This window comes from Stegodyphus dumicola, chromosome X1, assembly GCF_044657685.1.
Source record: "Stegodyphus dumicola isolate Sdum_Otavi_A_Nest chromosome X1, ASM4465768v1".
In the NCBI taxonomy this organism is placed as follows: domain Eukaryota; kingdom Metazoa; phylum Arthropoda; class Arachnida; order Araneae; family Eresidae; genus Stegodyphus; species Stegodyphus dumicola.
Window position 1 is genome coordinate 28,212,708 of NC_140780.1, and position 24,873 is coordinate 28,237,580.

General features: G+C 32.3%; 1 protein-coding gene across 1 annotated transcript in view; it reads right to left on the bottom strand.

The window, feature by feature from the left end:
* LOC118199015 (uncharacterized) overlaps positions 1-24,873 on the bottom strand; it is a 321,168-nt gene that overhangs the window by 23,975 nt on the left and 272,320 nt on the right. Inside the window, exons 14-18 of the mRNA XM_085807260.1 lie at positions 24,376-24,499; positions 20,981-21,129; positions 17,559-17,762; positions 13,567-13,665; positions 6,086-7,829 (exon numbers count right to left, since the gene is read on the bottom strand). Coding sequence (XP_085663386.1) covers positions 6,086-7,829; positions 13,567-13,665; positions 17,559-17,762; positions 20,981-21,129; positions 24,376-24,499 — 2,320 coding nt within the window. The remainder of the gene's footprint in view (positions 1-6,085; positions 7,830-13,566; positions 13,666-17,558; positions 17,763-20,980; positions 21,130-24,375; positions 24,500-24,873) is intronic.

Below are 24,873 nucleotides of genomic sequence, written 5' to 3' on the forward strand. Positions count from 1 at the left end.
CTGCAGAGAGATAGAAGGATGGAAATTGTTGCGATTTTCAATTGTGGAAGAAACCGAAAACTCATCTTTTCAAGCTAGTTTGCTACTGTGGGATAGTGGCTAATTACATAGCAGCCAGTTCGCATAGAGTGGCAGACAGCGAAATGGAGCTTGAATTTACGCCAAAAGGTAATCACAAAAACCTGTAAGAAAGAATTTCTTCTTTGACAATGTTTTCGCCGTCAGCGTGCTGTTCTGTTTTCTCTTTCTCAGATATGGTCAAGTGCAAGAAACCTTTATTTCCATTTCATATGATATGGTATTTCTCCCGCCTTCCTAGCGTGACTTCGTGGTGTAGTGGTTCTGCCCGCTGGGCCAGTATTCCAGAGGTTCATAATTCGATTCCCGGCGAAGGCGATTGCTCATTTTTCATCTTGGCTGATTTCTAAAAGTACCTAATCTCTCGATAATATAATTGGTTGTTTCCGAAGTCAAATTAGTAGTAACGTAGCCAAAATATCTGCAAGTAAATTAGAACCTAGTTCAAGGGTTTCGTTTAGAAAAGGATTTCCTTGTGTATCAGAAGACACATCGAATGCTATGCGTCGTTTGGTTTATTCCTTTCTCTGCTTTCGAACTGCATGACGAGGGAGATAGTAATGTTGTAGATTTCCTCACTTTGTAAATGCTAAGTTACAGTTGAACGTAAAGAATCTTAAGAACTGATAAGCGAATAATCGCTTGAGTTCGTGTGACAAGAAACAACAAGATGGAATGGTAAATAACCCTTTATTATTCAAATAAGATTTAACAGAACTCCGTCTTGAAGTGTACAATAAAAGCCGACACTTGGGCTTGAACTTAAGAGTTAAACTAAACCTAATCTAAACTAAAGAGATATAGCCGAAGCTATCAAGATTCTAACCGATTTGACCTCTTAACATTAATAGACTGCGCAGCTATCAAAGGCCTAAAGTACGGACGAGCATAATAATAGCTTACTAGAGAGTAGCCTAAAAAAGGCGGACGCGTGCAAACAGAATACCTGGTATCTCTCTCTCTAAGACCGAAGAACTTCGCGGTTAAATACCGCTCTTCCTCATTATGTATTCAGACGTTATTCTAAAGCTACGTTCTGGCCGGAAGTAGTAAGTTGAAGTTAAGATCGACAGGAAAGGAACTTTAACTTAAAATTTAACTGTTAATAAAATTAACATAATCCTTACAATGTTTAGAATCTCGGACAATTGTATTGCAGACAGATTCGACTTGATTCTTATTAATATAGTCTTGCATGCATCCATGCTCTGAATCTGGATTAACAGACAGTTTTCTGCGTAGGATATGCAGACGTTTCAAAGATACTTCAATAATTGTCGGAAGATAGGATAACATCTTGTTTCCATGGCAACTTCATAACCCAACGTCCCACTGCTGTTTTATACGAACTGTAGAAACTTTTCGAAAATTCTGCATCGTTAGCGGACATTTCCTTATCTTGAGTAAGTTCAATGCCACCGATTTCTAAATCAAAATCGTCTAACATCTTCATACATCATCTCTCTAATCAATAACTATTAACCTTAGCTACATTCGAGCTAGATTTTAGCTTTTAAGGTCCATGTTTGCAAATTTGTTTAATTTAAACGTTATTTAAAATATAGTATATGTATATATGTATTCACAAGGTATATTATCAAATAAAATAAGCAAGTTAATAAAATCAGTTGCTTTTAATTTAATGTCTAAACACTCAGTTCAGTTATTTTAAAAATTAAAAGAAATAATAATAAGTAAATACTTTTGAATAGTGCTAACTTTTCTCATCTCGTCATGCAGTTTTCAATAGCTGGCATGGAGCTTCGTACCATATCAAGATTAACATAAAAAAAATTCCTTAGCTTCGAACTTAGTGTGACTGAAAACTAACTCATATTCTTTTACATGACTCTGCTAAGTGCAAAATTTGAAATTAGCTCATTTAATCTAAACGAGAAGTATTTTTCTCCCATAAACAAGAAGAGATCTACCTTTTCTAAATTCGTCGATTCTCATGAATATTAAAAAAGAACTACTGGGAGGGGGGAAATTATTTTACCCTTTACTAACACCTGACGAACCTTTAAACAAACCTTCCTACAAACATACCTATCATTCCTTAAAACTAACTTCTTCGAAATGGGCCTTGATCTAAAAATAATGTTATATTCATTTTATGAATAATGAGACGTTTAATGGAAAGCATGAAACATACCGATTGAATGTTACGAAGGGAAACTAACTTGCGTTCAAGTTACAAAAGATAAACAAAAATTTACTAAAACTCAATGCAGCAGCCTCGTTTGCCGGAATTCAAACCCGTGTCGAAGTACCAGTGTTTAGCGATTTTACCACTCGACCACTGATGGTCTCTGGTTTTATAAATAATACGTTGGTATAATATAACATCCAAGTATTCCGTTATTAAAAGTAGTACTATTACGTGTAATTCTCCCCATAACAGCGTTAGATGAGTTCATTGGATTTTTTAATATCATACTGACGTAAAACTGTCGGATAAATCTTTTCCATGAGCTTTTTAATAAAACACATTGCACTAACTTAGAAAACTGTACATTACACTAACTTAGTTAATTTGAACCAAAAATTTTCTAATTAAGTGTGGATACATTTAGACGTTTATATTATGGTTGTAATAAAACTGAATCCAAGTGATTTAATCGTAAAAGGAAACATTCGATGAGTACGTTCGAATTTCGAAATGATAACAGCTGGAAGTTTCTGCCATTTTTAAGCGTTTAGATTTGAAAAGTTGTTTATCTCCTACATTCCTACCAAATTAATAAAGTATGAAACATGATGCTTCCTAATTATCATAGTACATCACTTTAGTGTTGTTATTGATCCGTGTTAAAATCCTTGTTGACTTACTAGCTTGGTTACTAAGGCCGGTTGTTAAGACTTCTGGACCTTGTTTAAGCAGTTTCGTTTCTTTCAGTGTCATTCAAAATGAAATAAATGAACTAGATCCATAGCTAGATGAAGAATAAATGTCAGTAGTTTGTTTGCTCTTATTATTACCTAGCTAGTGTAAAGAAGAGTAAATATGCTTAACTGAATCCCTTTACGCACTGACCAATGATTGGTGAGCAAAATATAATATGTTAAACAGATGAGCAAATACAAAACTCAAATTGACTGACTGCTTATTGTTCTTCAAATAAAACTTCAACAACTTTCTTAGTTTTATTTTATGTGCATAATTTTAATGCAATTTACAAAAGGCCTCGAAAATCAATAGCTATTTTTCTATGTAAACTTCATGATTATTTCGCACTTAAAAATTTTGTGTAAGTATTATGAAAACATGCGAAAAGTATATATGAAAAGAAATTCCAATTGAATTGAAAAATAATACGTTTTTAGCGACTGTAGTTGTAATCAGTCATTTTAAATTTCCTCAGTTTCATACCATTAAAATGGATCAACGTCGTTCTTCTTCTTTTTCCCATTTTTATTATTAATATTAGCAGCAGCAGTAATAGCAGTATTGCATAAGAATTTACTGTAAAAATAATATTTACATTGATTAATGTCTTTCATGCGGTGCGATTTGTTATAAAACACTTAAATTGTTAATTTTATTGATCACTTCTGAAAGCCTTCGGTAATTAATCAATTGTTTTTATTATTCTATTTCATAATCTAAATCTTCCTAAGGAGAGGGAAGTCATTTAGTTTTTATGTGTCATTTAATTATATTTCATTCACAATTGATCTTTGACATTGAAAAGACATTACATTGGAGTAACAGTTCAAGTGATTTATAGATCATTCATTTAACATTTATCAGAATGATTTTTCCCTTTTTTATGCTTCATAGAATTATATACAAAAATATGCTCAAGCTTGAATACCTTCAAGCTTGATTATCCCCATGTGTAACGTGTATACGAGCCAGTTTCCTATAGACAGTACTCAACTAAGGCGTCCCTCCTGTTAGGCAGATAGTCCTTGAGTGCTTTCCCGTAATAAAATAAACCAAACTACACACAAGGCAAAAGGTGCTTTGTGGTATTTTGTTCCTAATTTGTAACATTTTAGAATACTCAAAATAAAGAAATCAGGAAACAAATGTTTTTGAATCCATTTACTTGCCCCTACTCTCGACGTTTTGTGAAATACATACGATATGCAAAGACAATACGCTTCGCAATATCATACCCGAAAAGTTATGCATTGAAGAGTTGAAAGACATAAGAAAGGTAATGGATTATATCTACCCTGGGTGAGCGATGACATGCCGTGTATTTCTAAGTATACCACCTCATAAAAATTAAGCACTTATTCATTTTTCTTGAAATTTTATTTCAGAAGTGACTCTGAATATTAAGAAGAAGCAGAAAAAGGTGCTTAAGTATTGTCTTGTTGACCATTTTGACAAAAACCGTTCTCCAAACAGGATGATTTAGGGCTAAAAATAGATAAGCGTGGCGTAAAGTTACTCATAAGATTTTCGCTTTCATTTTATGTAACCCCTACTTTTTTTAAAATTTTATAAAATGCATCGTCATTAGGAACTACATGGAAAGGGATTGATTCCCAAAATGGAGAACTGTTTAAAGGAAACTTACTCATGTCCACGTTACACATGGGGGAAAACTACGAAAATGCCCATGCAGCCAGATCTTTGGCCGGCACTGGAGCCCCAGGCCGAATTACTAGGGTTCTTCGGCTTTTATCTCTCGTCCGCAGGCAGACCAGGTAACCCAAATTTATTCCAAATAAGCCAATGTGGAATTATTCGCCTTGCTTTGTTTTTGAGCTAAAGCTGTTCTGGATCCTTGAAAGGCGTACAAAACTAATTAATTACGAGCTGCAGCATTTTAACGTTTTAAATTTAATACAGATACATAATTTTATAGATCCCGATACTGGTGCGCATGCGGAAAACATTATGGCTCACATTTTAGTACATTTATGTGTCAGGTACTCTCAAAGCTTGAGCTCATATCTATTTCAATGTTTTTACATGCTGTATACATAATTTGTTTCAATTGCTTATAGAAGTAAATAAACAATGAGCTCTGGTTATCCAATTAAATAAGGATTCCTTTAAAGTTTCGTCGGAATGACTGGCTTAATTTTGATGAGTATCACTACGAAATTTTGCTTGTGACGACAGCCAACTTTAATGGTCGACGTGAAAATGAATCAGTACCGTAATAATGCACGAAGTTTAATTTTAAAAACTTCGTGCATTATTACGGTACTGATTCATTTTAGATGATATGAGATCGAGAAAGACTTTGAGCTATATGTCTTAATAAGTCTACTGTTAAGTCTACTGTTATTATAACTGGAAATTTTTTTGCAGTTGTTTTTTAATCGATAGATTTTTTTAAGGTTCGGTTTTCGTTCATTTGATGACAGCAAAGTACACGAGGGCTGTCTCCCTACAGGAAGGGTGCCTTTGTGAAGGATTTTTTAAGGGAAACAGGTTCATGTCTATGTTAAACATGGGTAAAATTGGAAAAAAAACCACAAAAATGCCCATAATGGAACCGAAGCCTGGAAATCGAACCGATGTCGAGCTACTAGTATTCAGCGAATTCACCGCTTGGCAGATGGTGGACATTGTATTTTGAGACCCAGATACTTCACGTTTGAAAATTGCTATGAAAATATGTGCCTTCTTCTAATATTCCGTTGTTTTTTCTCCATGTAAGAACATGCTTGATTCGCATCTTCATTTTCATTGCTCTTTTTAATTACAGTTTAAGAATATTTTACTTTGTAAGAACAAAAATCACAGTATTCGTTCCAAAATTTGTTGATTTGCACTATTCTCAAAACAGACTACGTTATGCAAAAATTTAGGTTCAGAGTGATGAGTTGTTGGATAACAGTTCTTTCGGGATAGTTTTCGATTTTTAAAATTCAATTTAATTTAAAACTGCGTAAACGCCTGTATAGCAAACTGCAATGTTTCGTATTGATTGCATTAATGAATTATTACATAAAAAGCATTTAAATGAAAGGAATTATAATTTTTAAATGTTTTTAGAATATTATGAAGAGAAGTAGCTGAATTACAAATTCTTACTTGTTTGATGAGCTGAATCATCAGCCGTGTTTACGTTCTGGTTTTCGTCAGTATTTGTAGAACTTTCTGTTCCTTCTGGCTCTTCATTCTTAAGCTCACTATCTTCCTCTTTCTTGGTGGTTTCATCTTCAGGATTTGAGGTATTTTCTGCAATTTTTGGCTCTTCACTCTCCTCTGGTGCATTAGCGTTTGCATCAGATTTTATATCACGCACATTTTCTTTATCTTGCTCAATTTCATTTTCATTTAGTTTCTCGTTTTCATTCTGGCTGTCCGTTGCATCATTTTCAACTTGGTGCTTGTCTGATTTTTCTTTTTCATCGGATATTTCTTCGTCCTCGGTAGTAAGATTTTTGCTTTCGGTTTCATCTATACCCTCCTTTGATTTTTCCTGTTCTTCAATTTTGCTTTTATCTTCTTTTTCCTCAGATGCGTCTTCTGTATTCTCTAAGCCGTCATTCTTTCCGCTTGGATGCTCTTCTTCATGTGACTGCGTGTCATCGGCATTGGCTAATTTCCCGCTTCCTACTTCAGCAACTGTTTTTCCTTCGAAATTTTGGATGCTGCTTATGTTTTCTCCTGATTTTTCTTCACTATTAGTTTCAGTTTCATTTTTGTCTGCAGTATCAGCATTTTTATTTGCATCTGGACTATTTTCTTCGTTGGCTGTTTCTTCTGTATGATTTCCATTTTCATCTTTCTTCTCTTCAGTACAAGATGTTTTCACATCTGAGGAAGTATTGTTATCAGCCTCAGTTGCATCATCGTTATGATTAACATCTTCCTTCTCATCTTCTGCACCAGATTTTTCATTGGCTTCCTCATCTTCTCTGTCACTAACGTTATCCACAGCTTCTGATTCTTTTGGCGGCCCCTTGTCTGTTTCCTCTTCGGTACTTTCTTCTTTCGTATTTTCTTCATTCTCGGACAATTCTTCTTCATTCGAATTTTTAACATTTTCTGAATTAGGCTTAACGACTTCTATTTCTGTCTTTCTCGAGTCTTCATCGTCATCTTCATCTGTAGTGTTACTAGCATCTTCATTTCCTTCATCGATATCAGAGTTGGCTTCATCATTTTTATGTTCTGTAACTTCATCTGAGGGATTATTATCATTAATGTCAATCGCGTTAACCGCGTTTGTAGTTTCATCATTATCAGCCACTTTTGTATCTGCGTCATTATCAGTCGGATTTTTATCTTCACCATGATCTTCAAGTCCTTCGTTAGTTTCAGAAACAGCTAAATGTGTCTTTAGTTCCTCATCTTCATCTACATTATTTTCATTTTTATCATCAGATTCATGTTCGTTTTGAGCGCTTTCGTCATTGGTCATTGGTTCTGCACTTTCATTCAGAGGTTCTTTAGTTTTATCAGTGACTTCCGCTGATTTAACTTCATTTTCTTGACTTCCTTTAACGGCTTCATTATCTTCTATTGCTTCGTTCGATTTATCTGACTCTGTGCTCTCAAGTTTCTGGTTAACGTTTTGACTACTATCTTCCTGAGATTTTAATTCAGAATTCTCTTCCCTGGCTTTATTTCCAGTTTTTTCTTCTGTTGTTAGAGACTTTCTCTTATTTATAGCATTTTGACTGTTTTTCGAAGCTCTGTCAGACACGGAACTAGAATGCATACCATCAAGATTAGATTTTAGTGGTGTTTTAGAAGAGTCCGATATTGATTTTCTTGGTGAATGTTCAGATTTTGCACTTTGTAAATAAAAGTCTGCAGTTCTGCCTTTCTATAAATGAAAAAAAGAAATAAAGAGTATTTTACTCAATAATTTACAAATAAATAAACTATTATAAATTTGTAATTTGATTGCTTGCAAAAGTTAACCTTGCCATGGACAATTAAAGCATTTATTAAATTTTTTTATAAATAACATTATGTGTGGAGAACATCAAATCACAAAAAAAATTTATAAAGTAACACATCACAAGGATGCAACAATTTACATTGAGTTATTATGTGGGAACTTTTCTATTATTATCTTATTTTCAATTATTGTCTATCTAATTATTTTATCTCTCCGTTTTAAACTTTTAAACATATATCAGAAACAATCTTCGAATGTCTCGATTTTTGATAATAATTTAAGAATGAGTTGCTTTAACTGAAACAAAGTTTCTCTTTTTTATTAAATAAACATCGGATCTTATTTTTGTTATCTTTAAATTTAGAACAGTTAAACCAAGAAAAATTAAATAAATTTTCAATTTAAATACTTTCAAGTTTTACTTAAAATTAGCATTTTGATAATAGTCGTTTTATAATTTTAAAAGCTAGTTTAAAAATGTTTTTAGCTTAATGATTTTTCTCATTCGCACTGCCTATTTTTTAATGCATTAAGTGTTGCGAGTTATTTAATTTAACTTGTAGAGTTCCTCACTTTGGAATTTTAAGTTCATGTTGGAAGTGAAGAATCTAAGAACTGATAAGCGAATAATCGCTTGAGTTCGGTGACAAGAAACAACAAGATAGAAGGGTAACTAACCCTTTATTATTCCAATAAGATTTAACAAAACTCCGCCTGGGAGTGTACAAGCAAAGCCCGCACTTGGACTTGAACTTAAAAGACTAAGAATTAAACTAAAACTAAGATTAACTAAAGAAGTAATAGCCGAAGCTATCAAGGTTCAAATCGAGGTGACCCCTTAACTTATGTGACTACGAAGCTTAGCAAGGGCCTGAGTACGGCCGAGCGTAATAACAGCTTTGAGAAAGAGAGTGACCAAAAAGGCAGACGCGCGTAAATCAGAAACTCTGATTCTCTCTGACTCAGTAAGTATTTTCGTGGTTTAAATACCGCTCCTCCTCATTAAATATTCAACAAGATTCCAAAACTAATTCTGGCCGGAAGTAGTAAGTTGAAGTTAAGAATTTGACAGGAAAGGAACTTTAACTTAAAATTAAACTGTTAATAAAATTAACATAATTCTTACAAACTAATAGTTAATTTTTAGTTAAAATAATTTTCCTTTTAGTCTTCCAGAATGTTAATGAGCTAGCACGAGTGTATTCAAATGAGGTAGAAAGAAGTGCTATTTAAGGGAAAGTTTTGGAAGGTGATTTCAGTTTGCTAGAGAGTGCCTGTTATGTCTGCTTGTAAGCCACGTTGCTAATTTGAATTACTAGCAATTAGATGGCTGTAGTATTGAGAGCTTCTAGCCATAAAGCGTGTTTCCGCCGACTTCTACGAGTCAGACCTTTCTCGTGCCTTAAATTTTCCTTTGAGACGTTAAGCTAAATTTACTACATTTTATTTTAAGTACATCGTTACCTATTTTGAGTTAAGCCAGAAATGTTGGCTTTGTGTAAGACTATGTGAAGTTACAGTGAGTGAATAAAAGGTCTTTACATCCTTCTTCTGATTTTCTGTTGTAATTAAGACCTGGGGATAATTAATCGTTCAGTCTTTTAGAGCTCGTAGATTGTACTCCTCAAGAATACGAAATTCTGTAAAGTATTTAAATAATATATTACTTGCATGATTTTGTAAGAATTACATTTTTAGAGAGGTTGTAGTAATCCATCGAATTGCTACAAAACATTATGTTGAAGCTGTGATAGAAACGATTTCTTCTTAGGAATATTTCTAAAGAAATGTTACATGCACAGTCGGAGGGGGGACCACAAAGCTCTAAATCGTAGTTAACATGTTGCGATGCGTGGCACAGTTACCAACTGTAAAGACTAAAATCAGAAATTCACCATCTGTAAAGACTTAATTTTATTGAGTTGACAATATTGGATGATATTTTTATTTAGGAATATAACTGATATTAATTTAGAAGTGAAACAACAAAAATCAGCGTTATATTTTCAAATTTTCACAGGACTAGTTTCGATGATTTTACCGAACCATCAACCTCAGATGCAAAAGCGCAAATGAACGAAGTAAGATATAATGATAAGATAAGATAAGTTAGCCTGGACAGGAGATAAGCTAATGGCGCCATCTGTTGATGAAACCAGAACTAAAATATAATTTTTTAAGGGCTGAAGGCAAAGATGGATTGGAATTAGGGTCGTTAACTAGAATAGAAAGAATTTTTTGAATGTGAAATGCCACTAGAAAACCCACTTCACCAATGGAAGATGTTTTTTGAATAATTTTGGCAGCAGAAAAATTTAAAGTGTGATTTTCGGACCAACAATGTTGGGCAACAGAAGACTGTTGTCTTCTGTATTAATAATATACACATATTTCAGCGAATTATATTTGTTTTCAGGCACTTGTGTTTTAGAAATGTAGTTAATGAAATCACCCGTTAAATATTAAAAAACTGATATTAAAACTGTTTCACCTACACTATTGCTTATTTCTTTCAAAATCTATCTAAAATACAAAGCCTGAAACCGTTTCTTAGAATAAATAATGTTTTCAAAAAACATGATGGAAATAAACTCACATAGTTATTCAGGTACTTAAAAGACACAGTTTATATTTAGCTAAAGTATGCAATTAACAGGACGTTTAAAAGCTACAGAAAGTTTAATTCTTAATACTATGTTCTCTAGTTAAAATTATACTCTTTGTGCTGGTATGGATTTAGCTAACTTTTTCATGCAGAGGTGTTGAAGTTTTTTCATTCAAAATTACTTCGGTTTGCAGAAATGCTACGTTTCCTTCTTTTCCTGTCCACTTTGTTCCACATGTATTCCGCAATGTTTAAATCTATAAATAACGAAAAGGTTCTGATAAATTTAGCTCAGTAATAGATATAAGCCATCATTTAAAGCTATATGTTTAGGATCTTTATCCTAATGGAATTAAATGCAATTTGCTTTTCAATGTTTGATGCATCGTTTAGAAACTTTTGCATTTTTATACTGATCCAAAGGGAAAGAAAATAAGAACAAAAGAATTCTTACACCTATAGGTAGCAAAGCGTTTCCTAACCATTAATGCTTCCATTTCCATGTTCGAGTGTACGCAAAAGAGAATTCAGCTTCAATTGTTCCTTAGACTCCTCGCTGCACAGCAATTCTTTTATAGTATCCAAATATGTTAAATTTTGATTGTTTGTAAATATTACTTTATACAAATATGCTAAATCCTTTCTTAACATGAGATTTGCAAACACTAAATGTAACTTCTGTTTTTTTTTTTTTTTTTTTTTTTTTTTTTTTTTTTCTAATTCAGGAAGACTTTCCATTTTCACATATGGCTAATAGTTTCAGGATTTACATTCTTTGCAAACCGATCTTCTATACCAACTACAATTTAACAGCACTGCGATCTTATGTTTCGTTTGATTTTGCGCTGTATAAACAAATGATTCCTTTTTTACATTGAAATTCCTGATATTAAGGTCATTCCAACATTCCAACTGTTCCATGCAATACATTACATTACATTAAAAGTTTTACATTAAAACAATTAAAGTTTTACATTAAAACAATTACATTAAAAGTTTTACATTAAAAGTTTCTGCAATATTTCTAATTATTAGATAATCTTTAAAATGTTGTACAGTAAATTTCGTAATTAAATATAGTTTAAATTTCTAACCATAATGTCTTGCAATGTTAATTTCAACTTTAAATCACCAATGCATTCTGCTGAAAAGCTGATAATTTCAAACTGCAGAGAATAATTTTTGTGACGCATTTTTATTTGAAATCAGAAACTGAAAGAAAATAGTACAATCGATTGCAAAAACTTCCAACAAAATAACTTGAGTGTCAAGAATAGTATGTTAATTTTGAACAATTTTTCGAATAAATTCTTTTATTTTTAGAAATATTTCGGAGGTGTTTTTTTCAACAAATATTTTGCAAATAAATTTCAAAAACCCTAATGCCCGAAAACAAATAGGACCAACTGTTTAAACTTGATGGCTTTTGTTTTATATGGACATGTATTCGTGTGAGTATTACATAAATAAATATACTGCTGATAATTATTAATTCAGAAAAGTTTCAAACTTAAATACTAAAGAACATTTTAAATAAACTGTTATATTGATTCTTATTTGTTTAAATGCTAATTTCACCTAATAATTCGTAATATTAATCGCTGTTGTCACGCTGTTATCAGACATTATTAAATTCAAATTCGTCATCTTTGATATGGTAAACAATGCTAAATAGAAAGTTTTGTTTCAAAATAAATAAATTTTAAAGGATTTTGCATTTAAACATATCCTAGGAAATATTCCTCTGACATCACACGTATATTTTAGGAACGTGCAGGTTACAAACGAGTCATTTTGGGGAACTAAACGATACGATTGCTATTTAAAAAGGCAAATTAATAAGCTGAGTTTGAGAGTTCCAGTCAAGGAACCTCTGTCATTTCCTCTAGAATGATATATCGCTAACTAGAAAGATATATCGTCATTAGGAAAATATATGAATAAGTAATTTCAGGAAGAAAATATACTTTCGCTGTCTTTTCATTTGGGTTGTAGTAGAATGTTTCTAAAAATTGGAAAAATTTCTCTTATGTTAGTTGCTTTCACAAATAAAGGATGAAATAAAATGATATACTTTACAAACTTCTATTAATAATAGTTACTTCGGGAAAAACAACACTTTTGCAAATGATATGACCACCACGTGTAAACTAACGGTAGCAACTAGACAACATTGACGTATATATTTTTCTGTAGAAACCTATTTGAGACGAGTTGTCTTAAAACGAAAAATATCAATCAACTAAGTCTTCCTATCATCATTCACTGAAGATTTTTAAAATATTGTAGGGGTAACCGAAATTTAAATTTCACCAAAGGAAATTAGTATTTAAGATCGTCATATTGAAAACTAACTCGGAAACTCTATTTCAAATAAATACAAAATTAATCACATGAAGTTTACAAAATTGGGTATTCAAAAGAAATTTAATTTATAAGATTAAAACATGAAAAAGTCGACACAATATAAAAAAGGAAAGAAAGAGAGAGGACCCGATTTTATGTAAGAAAACTTACCGCAGAGTTTATATATATCTTATACACGGTGTTCCCGAATTCGAGCGACAAATTCAGAGGGATAATAGTAGGCACCAAGAGAAAGAAAAACCATCGTAGAACATAGTGTCGAAAACCGCGTTTAGTAGGTGAAAATCGCGAAAATAGACGTCTAGAGTACATTGAGTCTGACGAAGAGAGTGGCCAAACAAATACGAGGATTAGGAGCACTACCGTTGAGAAGAAGAAAATTTCTCTTATGGCTTAAACTTCATTCGAAAACAAGATGTCAGTTTATACGAACGAGAAATATGCGGATATGCATCTTAATGAACTTCTTAAACAGGGCTTCTTTTAAAAGTACTTATTCATGCAGACAAAAGGTTGTAATAGTTCTTTTGAATTTTATTCAAAGATTTTAAAAAACAATTGTGTAAAATAAGTTTATATACAATTTATTCCCGATGCGATTTCCCAGAAATGAAAAGATTGTTACACTTCTCATTCAAATAGAAAAACTTTTGTTTGAATAAATATTGAAAATATAAAACAAATTACCTGATCTAAAATTTTTGGATCGGCGCCTGCTTGTTTCAGCATTTTGTAAAGAGAATGATTTCCTTTTTGGCTTACGATGTGCAGTGCCGTTCTGCCCATCTAAAGAGATTCAAAAAATATTACGTTAATAATTATTCTACATAAAATACAAATTTTTTTCATGTATAGTAACTTTTTCTTCAATTAGTTGCTCCGTAAAGAGATTACATGCATTTCAAAATAATTTTGTATGTTCAAATAATGTATCTACGTTTACATGAAAGTTGATAATATAAATTTTATTAACCAATCTTTCTTCCCTTAAAACTAAAAAAAGTGTTCTATTATCTTTTGACCCTCCTTCATAGCTAGGAATATCCTCCTTCCTAGCTATGCAGATTTAATTAGCATTTAAAAAGTAGTATTAACTGTTAAGATTCATCGTTGTTTAACAGTTAGTAGCCAGAATCTTTAACCTGTGCCTTTTCTTTCGAGTTCGGACTGCAAGTTACTCTCTGAGTGTCAGTATAATCAGCTAGCAACTAAATCGCAGTTGACGATAAGTTGTTCTAATTTCCTATCAGTTTAATTACTGATGAGGAACTTCAGTTAGTTATCTGTTTGAGATCTGAAAGCTCTAGAAGTGAGTACCCTGCATTTGTCAATAAAAATGTTAATTTGTGATCTAGTCACAAGATAGAATGGAAATTTAAGTTACAACATAGTTTTTCGTTCTCATCCCCAACCTATAAATTTTAATAAATATTTTAAGTGTCTCTACTCGCTATTGTTTTGCCTTTTGTAGCTTAAAACAGTTAATTTTTGTGTGGAAGATAAATCCTTAAAATAGCCAAGTCCAGCATCTTAGTTTAGTAAAGATTATGATCTTACGCATGTACAAATGCTAACTGGAAAAGGTTTTCCCTATTAAAAGTTTGTTGTAAAATACAAAACGAAACAAAACATAATTATCAAAGTAACATCTATGGTCTACAATACATCAGAGTTCCCCAGAGACTACTTGAACAGTATCAAATACATTACTTTAATAGTTTCATAAGTTCATTGCTTTCTGCAGCTAAATTTCACAGCTAACGAAATCACTAAAATTGAAAGGAGTATTTTTGCCACACTCATAAGAAAATGTCTGTAGTTTTCAAAATGTCCGAAGCTGTTTGGTAGAATGAGGCATAATAATACATTAATCACATTATTTAATTAATAATTAATTAATTCTGAAATTAGGTCTTTCTGGAAGTTTCAGTCAGCATAATTTACGAAGTAACTAAATATGCAAAAAAGATGGAAAAAAAGATATGTGCTCACGTTACTAAACAATTAACACTGTGAAATACAAAATATCGTAAATGTAATTCCACTTCATTGCGTGGTTCCGTTTCTTTAGGAACCTCTACAAAATTAAATCGAAAACTTGCTCATAGAATATTGAAATTAACACCCAGTTAGCAGTTAAATTAACAGTAACAAGTAAATTGTACCTTAAGAAATATGGCTATGTTTCCCAGTTTACAATGAATAGCATCTTATTTATTTGCACTGAATCCTGACATAATGAATAAATTACAATTTTTGCCATTTTACCATTCGAAACTCATTTGGAATTAATCAATTTGGTTTGCACATTTACAATAATATTTTTTAACAAAATACAGTGAAACGCATTTTGTTAAGAAAATAGGACCAAATGCATTGTAGTTGAAAGCACTTTCCTTCTGATTGACTAAAGCTCAAGTTATAAATTTATTTCTTTGTTAAGACACTAAGACTGTGGGCTAAAAGCTTTTCTTTTCCCAGTGAAATGTGATGAGTTTTATATAAAGAAATGTTACTGCTCAAGAGAAAAACTTCCAAACGTTCAGAAAGAAACAAAGAAAGAAAGATTTTTAAGGAATGAGTTTGAAAAAGAGGAAAGAAGTCCAGTTTAGTTCAATTTCTTTATTAAATTACACAAAGAGAAATTCACAAACTCGCTGTTCTGTGGCAGATTGTTATCGGATAGTGCGATGTATTTAAAGGTACAATGCTTAGGAAGAAAAGATAATATAGTCATGAAAGGCAAAGAGCTTCATTTTAATACAGTTAGAGGTAGAAGCTAGGACAGCACCGCTGTAGTATCACAGAGGACTCAGGTACTGCTGAGCCTAGCTAGATGGGAATCTTTTGGAATCGCTTTGGAACCCCGAGGAAAGACACTCGCGGGCGACCCGAAGGTCCTTTCCCTACCTTCAATCTCTCGAGAGGATTTCGGCTCGCCATGTGTTTTGAGTGCCCCCTTGATGCGCAGACAGGAATCGTTTACAAGCATCCATGCTTTCTCAGGGACTCGAGAGCGTGTTCTTCGGTACGGTAAGTAAGTGTGACTAACCACTACTCCGTCCGGGCCGCTCTTGATTTCAGTAATGTGAAAGTTGTATACGACATAACAGAAACACTTTCATAAAGTCTGGGTTTACATTGAGTCTCGAGCCGTTTACTTCCTCAGACCCGGCGGGAGTGATTACTTAGAACTACTGAAGCCGATTAAGAGCATTTCCTTAACTTGCATGAATATTTATCGACAGGGTTAACCTTCTCGCTTTTTCTCGAAGTATTGATAAATATTCACATAAGTAATTGTTAATCATTGCTTATCTCATTATCCCTGCATATATTAATTACTTTAAATACATCTTATTTCTACAAAAGTTCTTACATTGGTTTTCAACTCATTTTACATTTTTCTCTTCGACTTAGATATTTTGATTAGCTTAGACATAGTAAAAGAAAAGTGGGTACTATCGTATCTGAGTATAGTATCGTACCTATCGAAGCTGAGTGGGTATTATCTACTCAGCTTCGAGACAAATCGGAAATAATGACGCCAAAGTAGGCAATCCAGAATTTTACGAAATTGTATTTTTCTGGCAGCCCACTAATGGTTGCACGCCCATTATGCCAGGTCGTAATGCCGCAGTTTTATCTCGGTAGCGGCAGTATAATTCGCGCCGTTTTGAAATTCGAGGGTCATGTTTGTGGTTTTTGTTTGTTGTGAAGAGTGTGCGGAGTGTTGTGAAGAGTGTTTTCTTTTTTCTAAAAAAATGGTAATGCCACTGTTCTGCCCAATAGAAAAGAAAGCGTTGCATTTTTCAGAAATGTGGTGTTTTGACTCTTCTACTAGATAATGTATAGAATACGCATTCCACGAAGTTAACCTGTGAAATTCTCTAATTTTTAAAGCTAAAACACGTGGATGTGTATATGAAGAGCAGTGCCAGTTTCCTTTGCACCAAGAATTCTGCAATTCTCTGATTTTTTTTAAAGTTCAATCAGATCGCTTTTCATACGGACAGGAAGCCGAGAAAATTTAAAGTTAAGTGTTTTATTATGGATGTGTTTGGCGTTTTTAATTTAGTTAATTTTTATAGTCTTATGAACTTTTCAGAGCGCACCATTTTTTTCTAAATGGCTTCTGTCTTTCACCTGTTAGTTTGGCGAAACATTCGTCGCCAACGATTGGCCACTGCGCGGAAGGGAATTTGCCCAAAATTGCAGCCCTGTATTTCCAAGACACGTTGACAGTGGCCATATATTAAAACCCTTATATTAGGACGGCAGTAATTGTAAAAATACAAGTTGATTCATCCAACTGCATTTATTATTATTTTGAAGCTTCCCGAATGAGTGCAAGAGACAGAATGTAAGAACATTAGAATCTTATTTCCTTAGGTGTGTCAAACAAAATACTTCAGATATGTAAGTATGAGTTTTATATTTGTTTCTATATTACTCATGGCAGTTTCTTATTATTCTGATGCAAAGGTTTCTATACATGTAATGCAGCATATATGTTTAGGTTACTGCATATTCAATAACTATAACAACACCTTAAGCATTAAATTCATTTTTAGTTGACTGTAGCCCCTTTTAACAGCGACATTGCATTGTTAAAACAAATATTGAAAGCAGATACTATCTATTCAATTTATTATCAGGGGTGAATGCGATGTACTTACCGCATCTTTTACGTTGAGGGTACTTGGGTAATGATCGGCAAAATACTGAAGTACATGATGAGACTCCGAGGCAGCAGCCAGATGCAGGGGTAAAGCTCCCGTTTCATCGCGAGCTCTCATGAATTTTTCATTGTTAGCCATCAATTCCTTTACTTTGTCAACATCTCCATTCCTTATAGCTTCGTGGAAAGTTTGGATGCTGTTCTGGAAAAACGCAAAAAATAAACTAAGCATTATGAAATCTTTATTTTACGCATCAAATAATGCGTAAATTGCATTATAGCACCTCAAAGAAGAAAGTAAAAATGCTTCTTGTCAAAATTTAAATTAAAAAAATCTGATGCGACCGGCACCTGACTTCCCGGCAAATCCTGTTTCAACGAAAGTAAATATCATCCAAGATTAAGTTAAGTCAAAAGTGCTTTTTGTCAAAAGAACGATTATTTCATTTAAAAGCACCATAGACACAGAATTTTTAAATTTGACACCACGCTTAAAACGAAAGTCACGTTTTCCGAATGTGATGGAATTCCTCCTGTCGAAGTCTGAATATAGCGAAACTAATCAGCGAGCGACACAGTTTGACAAACCTATCTGCAGTTTCTTATTATAGTGATTCTATGTTTTTACACGAAAATCTTTTAAGGGTTCTAAGTAAAGTAATGCTTCCGTTTTATCATATATAGTCAAAGGGTAATAAGTTGTTTATATGAGTTTCAAATGCCAAATTTGAGAAGTTTTGAGTTTGCTGCATTTGAGAATATATCATAATATATTTTTTTACGAAAATCTGTTCAGAGTTTTTAGTAAAGTATCACTTCCAGTTTTCCAGTTTCAGACAAAATCTAATATATTGTTGTTTCAAATGATATAAAAAATTAAATACTAAAATTGAAAAGTTTTTTTTTTTATATTTTAATGCAATTTTCCTTTAAAAACTGTTAAGGACTTCATATAGAGTACCACTTCCGCTTGTCCAATTTTACTCCAAATCTAATCAACTGTTAACATGAAAACAAAAATCTTAAATTACGGAAAATAGCAATTTTTGGAAGTTTTATATAATATTTATCGTTCTTGCAAAAATTGTCCCACACGCATACTCACAGAGAGTCATCATTCTAAAAGTAGTAAAACCGAGTTGTTAAGAGACCTTAATTTGTGTTTTTCAGTGAAGATTCACTATCAGATTTTTGAACCTAAAACATTATATACTTTATATATATATTTATATAATTACAAAGCATTTTTTAAAATAGCATAGTATAACCATGCTAGTATTTTCGCGCATTAAGCTGCTGAAACATTATCAGTAACGACGTAAGGTAAAAAATTTGGAACCAATTTTACACAAAGACCTAAAATTGAAATTCCTAAGTAATTAATTTCAAAAAATCCTATAAATGTATAAAATAATTTAATAAATGTTAAAACTAAAATATTTCAAACAGGTAAACCCCCAATTCAAAAAATTAGTGAACTTTACAGAATATAAAAGAAGAGGAATTTAATCAACTTCAGTGCCACTTCGTCAGAAGGAGGAACATAGAAATCAGTTAAAATCTTTATTCCATAAAAAATCCTTGCTTTTATGTACCCAGAATTAGCTGATGAATCATTCCAATGCATTTTAATTATAATAGTTCACCCGAAAATTCTGGCCCCTCCCCAAAGCAAAGAAAAAAACAAAGTAAATTCATATCAAAATGTTACTTTGAAACAAAGAGTTCAAAGAATTGAAATACATATATGTAATAATAGAAATATATATATATATGTATATTATGTAACTACATATATTATATAGTTCACTTAAAAGTTTAAAACTAAAGTGTGATTTAAATCATCAGTATAGTTCACTGATATTGTTTGGGATGAGTCAAAAACGTCTAAAACGAATGTCGTAACCTTTTTTGATAACAAATCATGAAATTAAGATTTCCCTTGTCAATAAACATTTAAAGAACTGCAAAAATGTGTAACCTATGTATTAAATTACATATTTTAAATACCAAAATGTACATAAATGTATTCAATAGCGTTTTATTATTTCTCAACATAAAATGAAGCTAAACAAAATGTTTCATGTTATTCGGATTAAACGACTGAGCAAAACGTTTATCTGAAACTTGCTAAATGAGCCAAACGTTTATCTGAAAAGGAAGCAATTCAAGTTTGAATTGTTATTTCATAAGCTACGAAATTATCACAAACAAAGTGAAAGGACTATCTTTGATGCAAAATTATAAAATTTTGATTTAATTTTGCAAATTTAAGCAAGTGTAATATTCATAACAATTTTAACCCGTTCGTGACCAAGGTCGCGTGGACGCGACGCAGCGATTCCACTCTTATCAGCCCAGCGTCGCTTCCACGCGAAGAGCTCCGATTGATATGGAGAGACCAGCGTCGCGTATGCGTAATCGGAAATCGGAACGTTTTATTTGAATTTTTAAATGCTACTAGATGGCGTTAAACGGCAACGGTTTTCACAACGGTCGACTCATATGGTATTTGACCTTCATGAACGGGCATTGGTTTCTGTTCTATGCTTCTGTATTTGATATATTTATTGATGTAAACAAAGTGAGAATCACGGCTCTTTAAAGGGCTGGGATTTATTGCTCGCTGTGTTTATATTTTGACAGATTGTGGAAATTTATGGAACGTTTATTAGTTGAAATGTTGGAGTAGAATTGCGTTTGTCTTTTGAGGTTTGACAGAGCGAGATTTCGAAATAGATGAATTAATCAAATAGTGAAATGGAAGAAAGAATTTCTTCTAGTTAATAATCTAGTTAATAATTTATATTGATGGGAAAGGAAATAAAAGTAGAAGATGTGTCGTATGTGCTAAAAAAAATCGAAAACAAACATCATATTATGAGTGCAAAATATGCAATGTTGGACTCTGTGTGGATCCTTGTTTTGAACTATATCACACACAGCAGAATTTTTAAATTTCGATTTTATTCAGAATATATTATTATTCTTAATTTCCTCTTTTTTTATTTTGTGTTTGTAATATTTGCAGCTTTGTTTTATTGTGTATAGTATTTGTTTTCATGTGCATAGTAATAATTTTAGTTTTTTGCATATTTCATTCATTTGTATTAACGTTATATTTTTTTATTTTAATACATATTAAATAGAAGTATAGTATATATATAATTTATAAATTTGGAGTCTTTTTATTAAAATGCTGATTTTATACGAATTTTTTTGTAAACTTAGGCTTAACTGCTTAAAATGCGCGGGCCGGTAGTGACGCTCCGTTTCAGAGCGTTCGGTCCCGTGACTGAGTTTTATTTCCGGAGCTCTGGTCCTCAAGGGGTTAATCAAAATTAAAATCCTAGAGTTATATAACGATATTAAAAAGCATCAGTAAAATCATCAGTGAGTAGTTTCATTTATATAACTTACTAATAAGGTAGGAAGCTCTTTGAGGAAGGATTTAACGTCTTCATTCCACGAAGTTTTACCAATTAAATGTTTTCCATGCCCTTCTAGTACTAAGTCATGAAGAAGTTCCACATCACCCCTTTGCAATGCTGTAGTCATTCGTTCCAATACTACAAAATATTTAGAACAATTAGCCTACATTCTATACATAAGCAGACAAATTCTCATTTCTTGGAACATAAAGATGAAAACAATTTTCTTGAAAACTGAAGCTTTAAAAAAATTAATTTCTAATTAATTTTTCAATATTTTAATTCATTAAAATTAATCTTTTAACACAGAGAATTTAAAATTGAATAAACGCAAACTTTAAAATAAATATAAGGAAGACTGTATATCAGTTTCAATTTTAGCTTGTAGAATTGAAGTAAGAATGCAGTATTTGGAATATTTTAGATTGCTATGATATACATAAGATTTTTGAGTCGTACCGGATATTTCTGAGTCATGAGTATACACATAGATTCTAGCGTAAGATTTTAGATTAGCTTACAAGGTATAGTTGTCTACCGTTATAACTGGCGTAGGGAGAAAGTAAATCACGTTTTAAATAATATGACATCCCAATTTGTGTGAACGAAGATGGAATGAAATTACTTGTGAAAGAATAAGACCGAGTGAAATTTGCAGAAGGTTTCAAGCAGAGCACTGTGAGCAAATTGTTATCTGCAGCAAATCATCTGAATGTACCATTCACTGATAAACGGCAGTTTATCAGTGCAAGTCAATCCTGGGAGACGCTCAAAACTTATTCGGTTCTGATCTTTGAAAACCAATAGTAACATCTCGTCAAATTACAGAAACGATAAACCTTTCAGCATGAAACTTGAACATACTTATTCATAAACATCTGCTTTTTAGCTTTAGTTTTGGGGGGCACAAGTGTCATCATCTATATGGACTCTCTATCATGTGGTGTCAATACAAGTTTGCGTCTACGAGAGACTATATCGAGAAATGAAACACGTTACCACTTAGCTACTTATCTTTTGTTATTCTAAAAAATCCAAAGGTTCGAATTTGAGACAAATTACTTCATAATATTAACTTAATTAAAAAAAATTCCGTGCTTGTATAATTAAATAAAATGCGCAAGAACCCAAAAAAACGTTTTTTTTTTAAGTTAAAGAATTTATCTTTCAATCTCTTTCTTTCATCAATGCTGAAGTCAGCCGGAATGTTTCGCAGAAAATTACCATAATGCGATAGGCTTTATTGACTTTGCAATATTAAAACTGGAATTTTCCTTATATAATGACAAGTTTGTTTCACTACAGTCTTGTTGTGCACTACAATCTCCAGAAGAATGCGAAAGGTTTATAACGGATTAATTCTCCTTTTCGTAAAAATAATAATTTTTAAGGAAAATATTTTTTGAAAAGAACACACGAAGTACAAAATTAGGTTTTTCAAAATGATAAAGTTCAGTATCGAAGAAATAATTCATACATGCTTTCGCTTTTGTACTCAGAAACAGTGTTTTTTGTTATATAGCACGGCATGGGGATAGTTCTTTAGTCCTAGAAATTCACGAAATTGTAATGTATGTTACAATAAATATAAATAACTTTTGAAAGCTAAAGATTATATATTCTTTCCTCTTTAATATGCATACGGAATACATAGTCACTTACATAAAATGCATATGTAACAGATGAAATATTCCGTTTATTTTCTATCCATATCCATGTTCGTGATTTATTATATATTAAATGCTCATGCTTTACATAAAATGTCAAGTTTCATTACATGAAAAAATACTTTTTATTGCAGACATCGTAACGTTATGATGGCAGAAAAAAATACGTCGGAATAAATGTAAATAATACATGTGAGGATTGAATGAAATTTTACTGAACACTAAGTTATTTTATAACTGGGTTCATATAATAATTGAGCCTTCTTTATCACAAAAATCAGTACCATTGAAAATCTTCATAATTCTATCTGTGGTAATTTGTTAAGTATAAATTACGGGCACTACTCTTATATGAGCCCTCAGGCCGCCAAATTTCTCGCCAAACATTTTTGGCGATAAATTTTTTGTCTACATTTCGAACTTTAAGCCTAAAATGTCTCCATAAACGCGGTTTTCGCACATGCAAAAACCATGTTTTGAACACACAATTTAAGCTAAAAATCCGAAACAAAAAATTTAGATAGCAAAATCGTAAAGTTTCTAATAAAAAATATTTCACAAGAATACATGTACACAGCGATACGTTTTAATTAAAAAAAACATTTACGAATTGCACAATCTAGGCAACGAACGAATCTACGAACTACGCACATCTCGCTTTAATAAATTAACATAACAACAATAAATTTCAAAGAATACCATGTACACACCATCCTGTTTAAACTTAAGAAAACATCTATGAATTTCACAATCTAGGCATTGCGCACAAATCAACAAAATAAACTAAAATAACCAAAATTACAAACAAATCAAAAAACAAAAATAGCAACAGAAATTCATAGTAAAAAAACAATGAACATAACATTCTAGGGAAAAAAAACAGTAAAATAAAATGCACTTACCATAATACATTCATTAATAAAATTTCGCCGGTCACACAACGTCTGTGAACTAAAATGCCACGATTTTGCTATATCACATGTCTTTCTGCGATTCAAAATTTCGAAAGTAACGCTAAAAATTCCTCCAAAGTATTTTTAGAGCTTACACGAAAACCAAGATCCAAATCTTAAACTCCGCTGACAGCCACATACTTTACCAGCAAGCATTTCACAGCAAATCCACACAAGAACTATCAGAAACGCCCTTCTTCCCCCGAGTTCTCATAGAAGCTCCTCATTTCGGACTCCGTTTTAAAAGTCCCACAGAAATTCCAAAAATACACTTCGATCCTCATAAATACACCCGTGAACAAAAGACTCGTTAGCAACTCCAACATCGTACCTTTTAATACTAAATTTACTTTCCACACAATCTAAAATACGCGACTGAAATCTTGCCACCACGTCTATCATTGCAACATGGGCCATTTCAAAACACTCACAACAGGAACCAACGAGCAATTAAACCACTCCCGCAAAAGAGTTTTCAACGTCAAAAGGGTTGCCATACAACACGCATTCGCGCCAAACACCAGCGCAGAACACATATCGCCACATTTGGTGGTCTTAAAGAGCATATGAGAGTAGAGCCAAATTGCGAAAATCAAATTCACAATATCTAAATTCGAAGGAAAATAAATTATGTAGAAGATACACATATCCATCATAAATTTGTGAAATTTTAAAGCGGTTTTGCAAATATCTGTTGTACGCCTACGTCCTGTATAACATAAGGATTTAACATTCATAATAAAAATATGAACACTTTTACTCACCACCTTGTTTGCTGTACCGGTTCAATGTTTCTGGATGCCGTCCTCCTGCTTGCCTTGACCTCATCATTCCTGTTTTGGGCATTGTGATGAGATGAGTTTTGTAATAATCGGGTGTCCTTCCATGCTGCACATAAAGATTTTAATTTAGCACAAGCATTTACAGAAGGAAATAATTCAGTTTCATATCACATTTTCTAGTAGGGATTTAAAAAATTTGTGCATAAAAGTGAGCTACATTTTTTTTTCTTCTGCGAATTTTAAATTATATTTGCACTTTTAATTAATATCATTCGCCCCTAAACAAGAATATCCTTATTGAGATAAAACAAATATACCTATGTTTTCTTATTGAATTCTTTTAAAATTAAATTAGAGAAAAAAATGGTCTGCGTTAAAAATCTTTCCCATTGAAGAATTTTACAAAATACCTCAAACTTAAAAAATGTTACTTAATGACTAAACTGCAAAAGGGCTTTCAGAAATATCCTATCTTTGAAA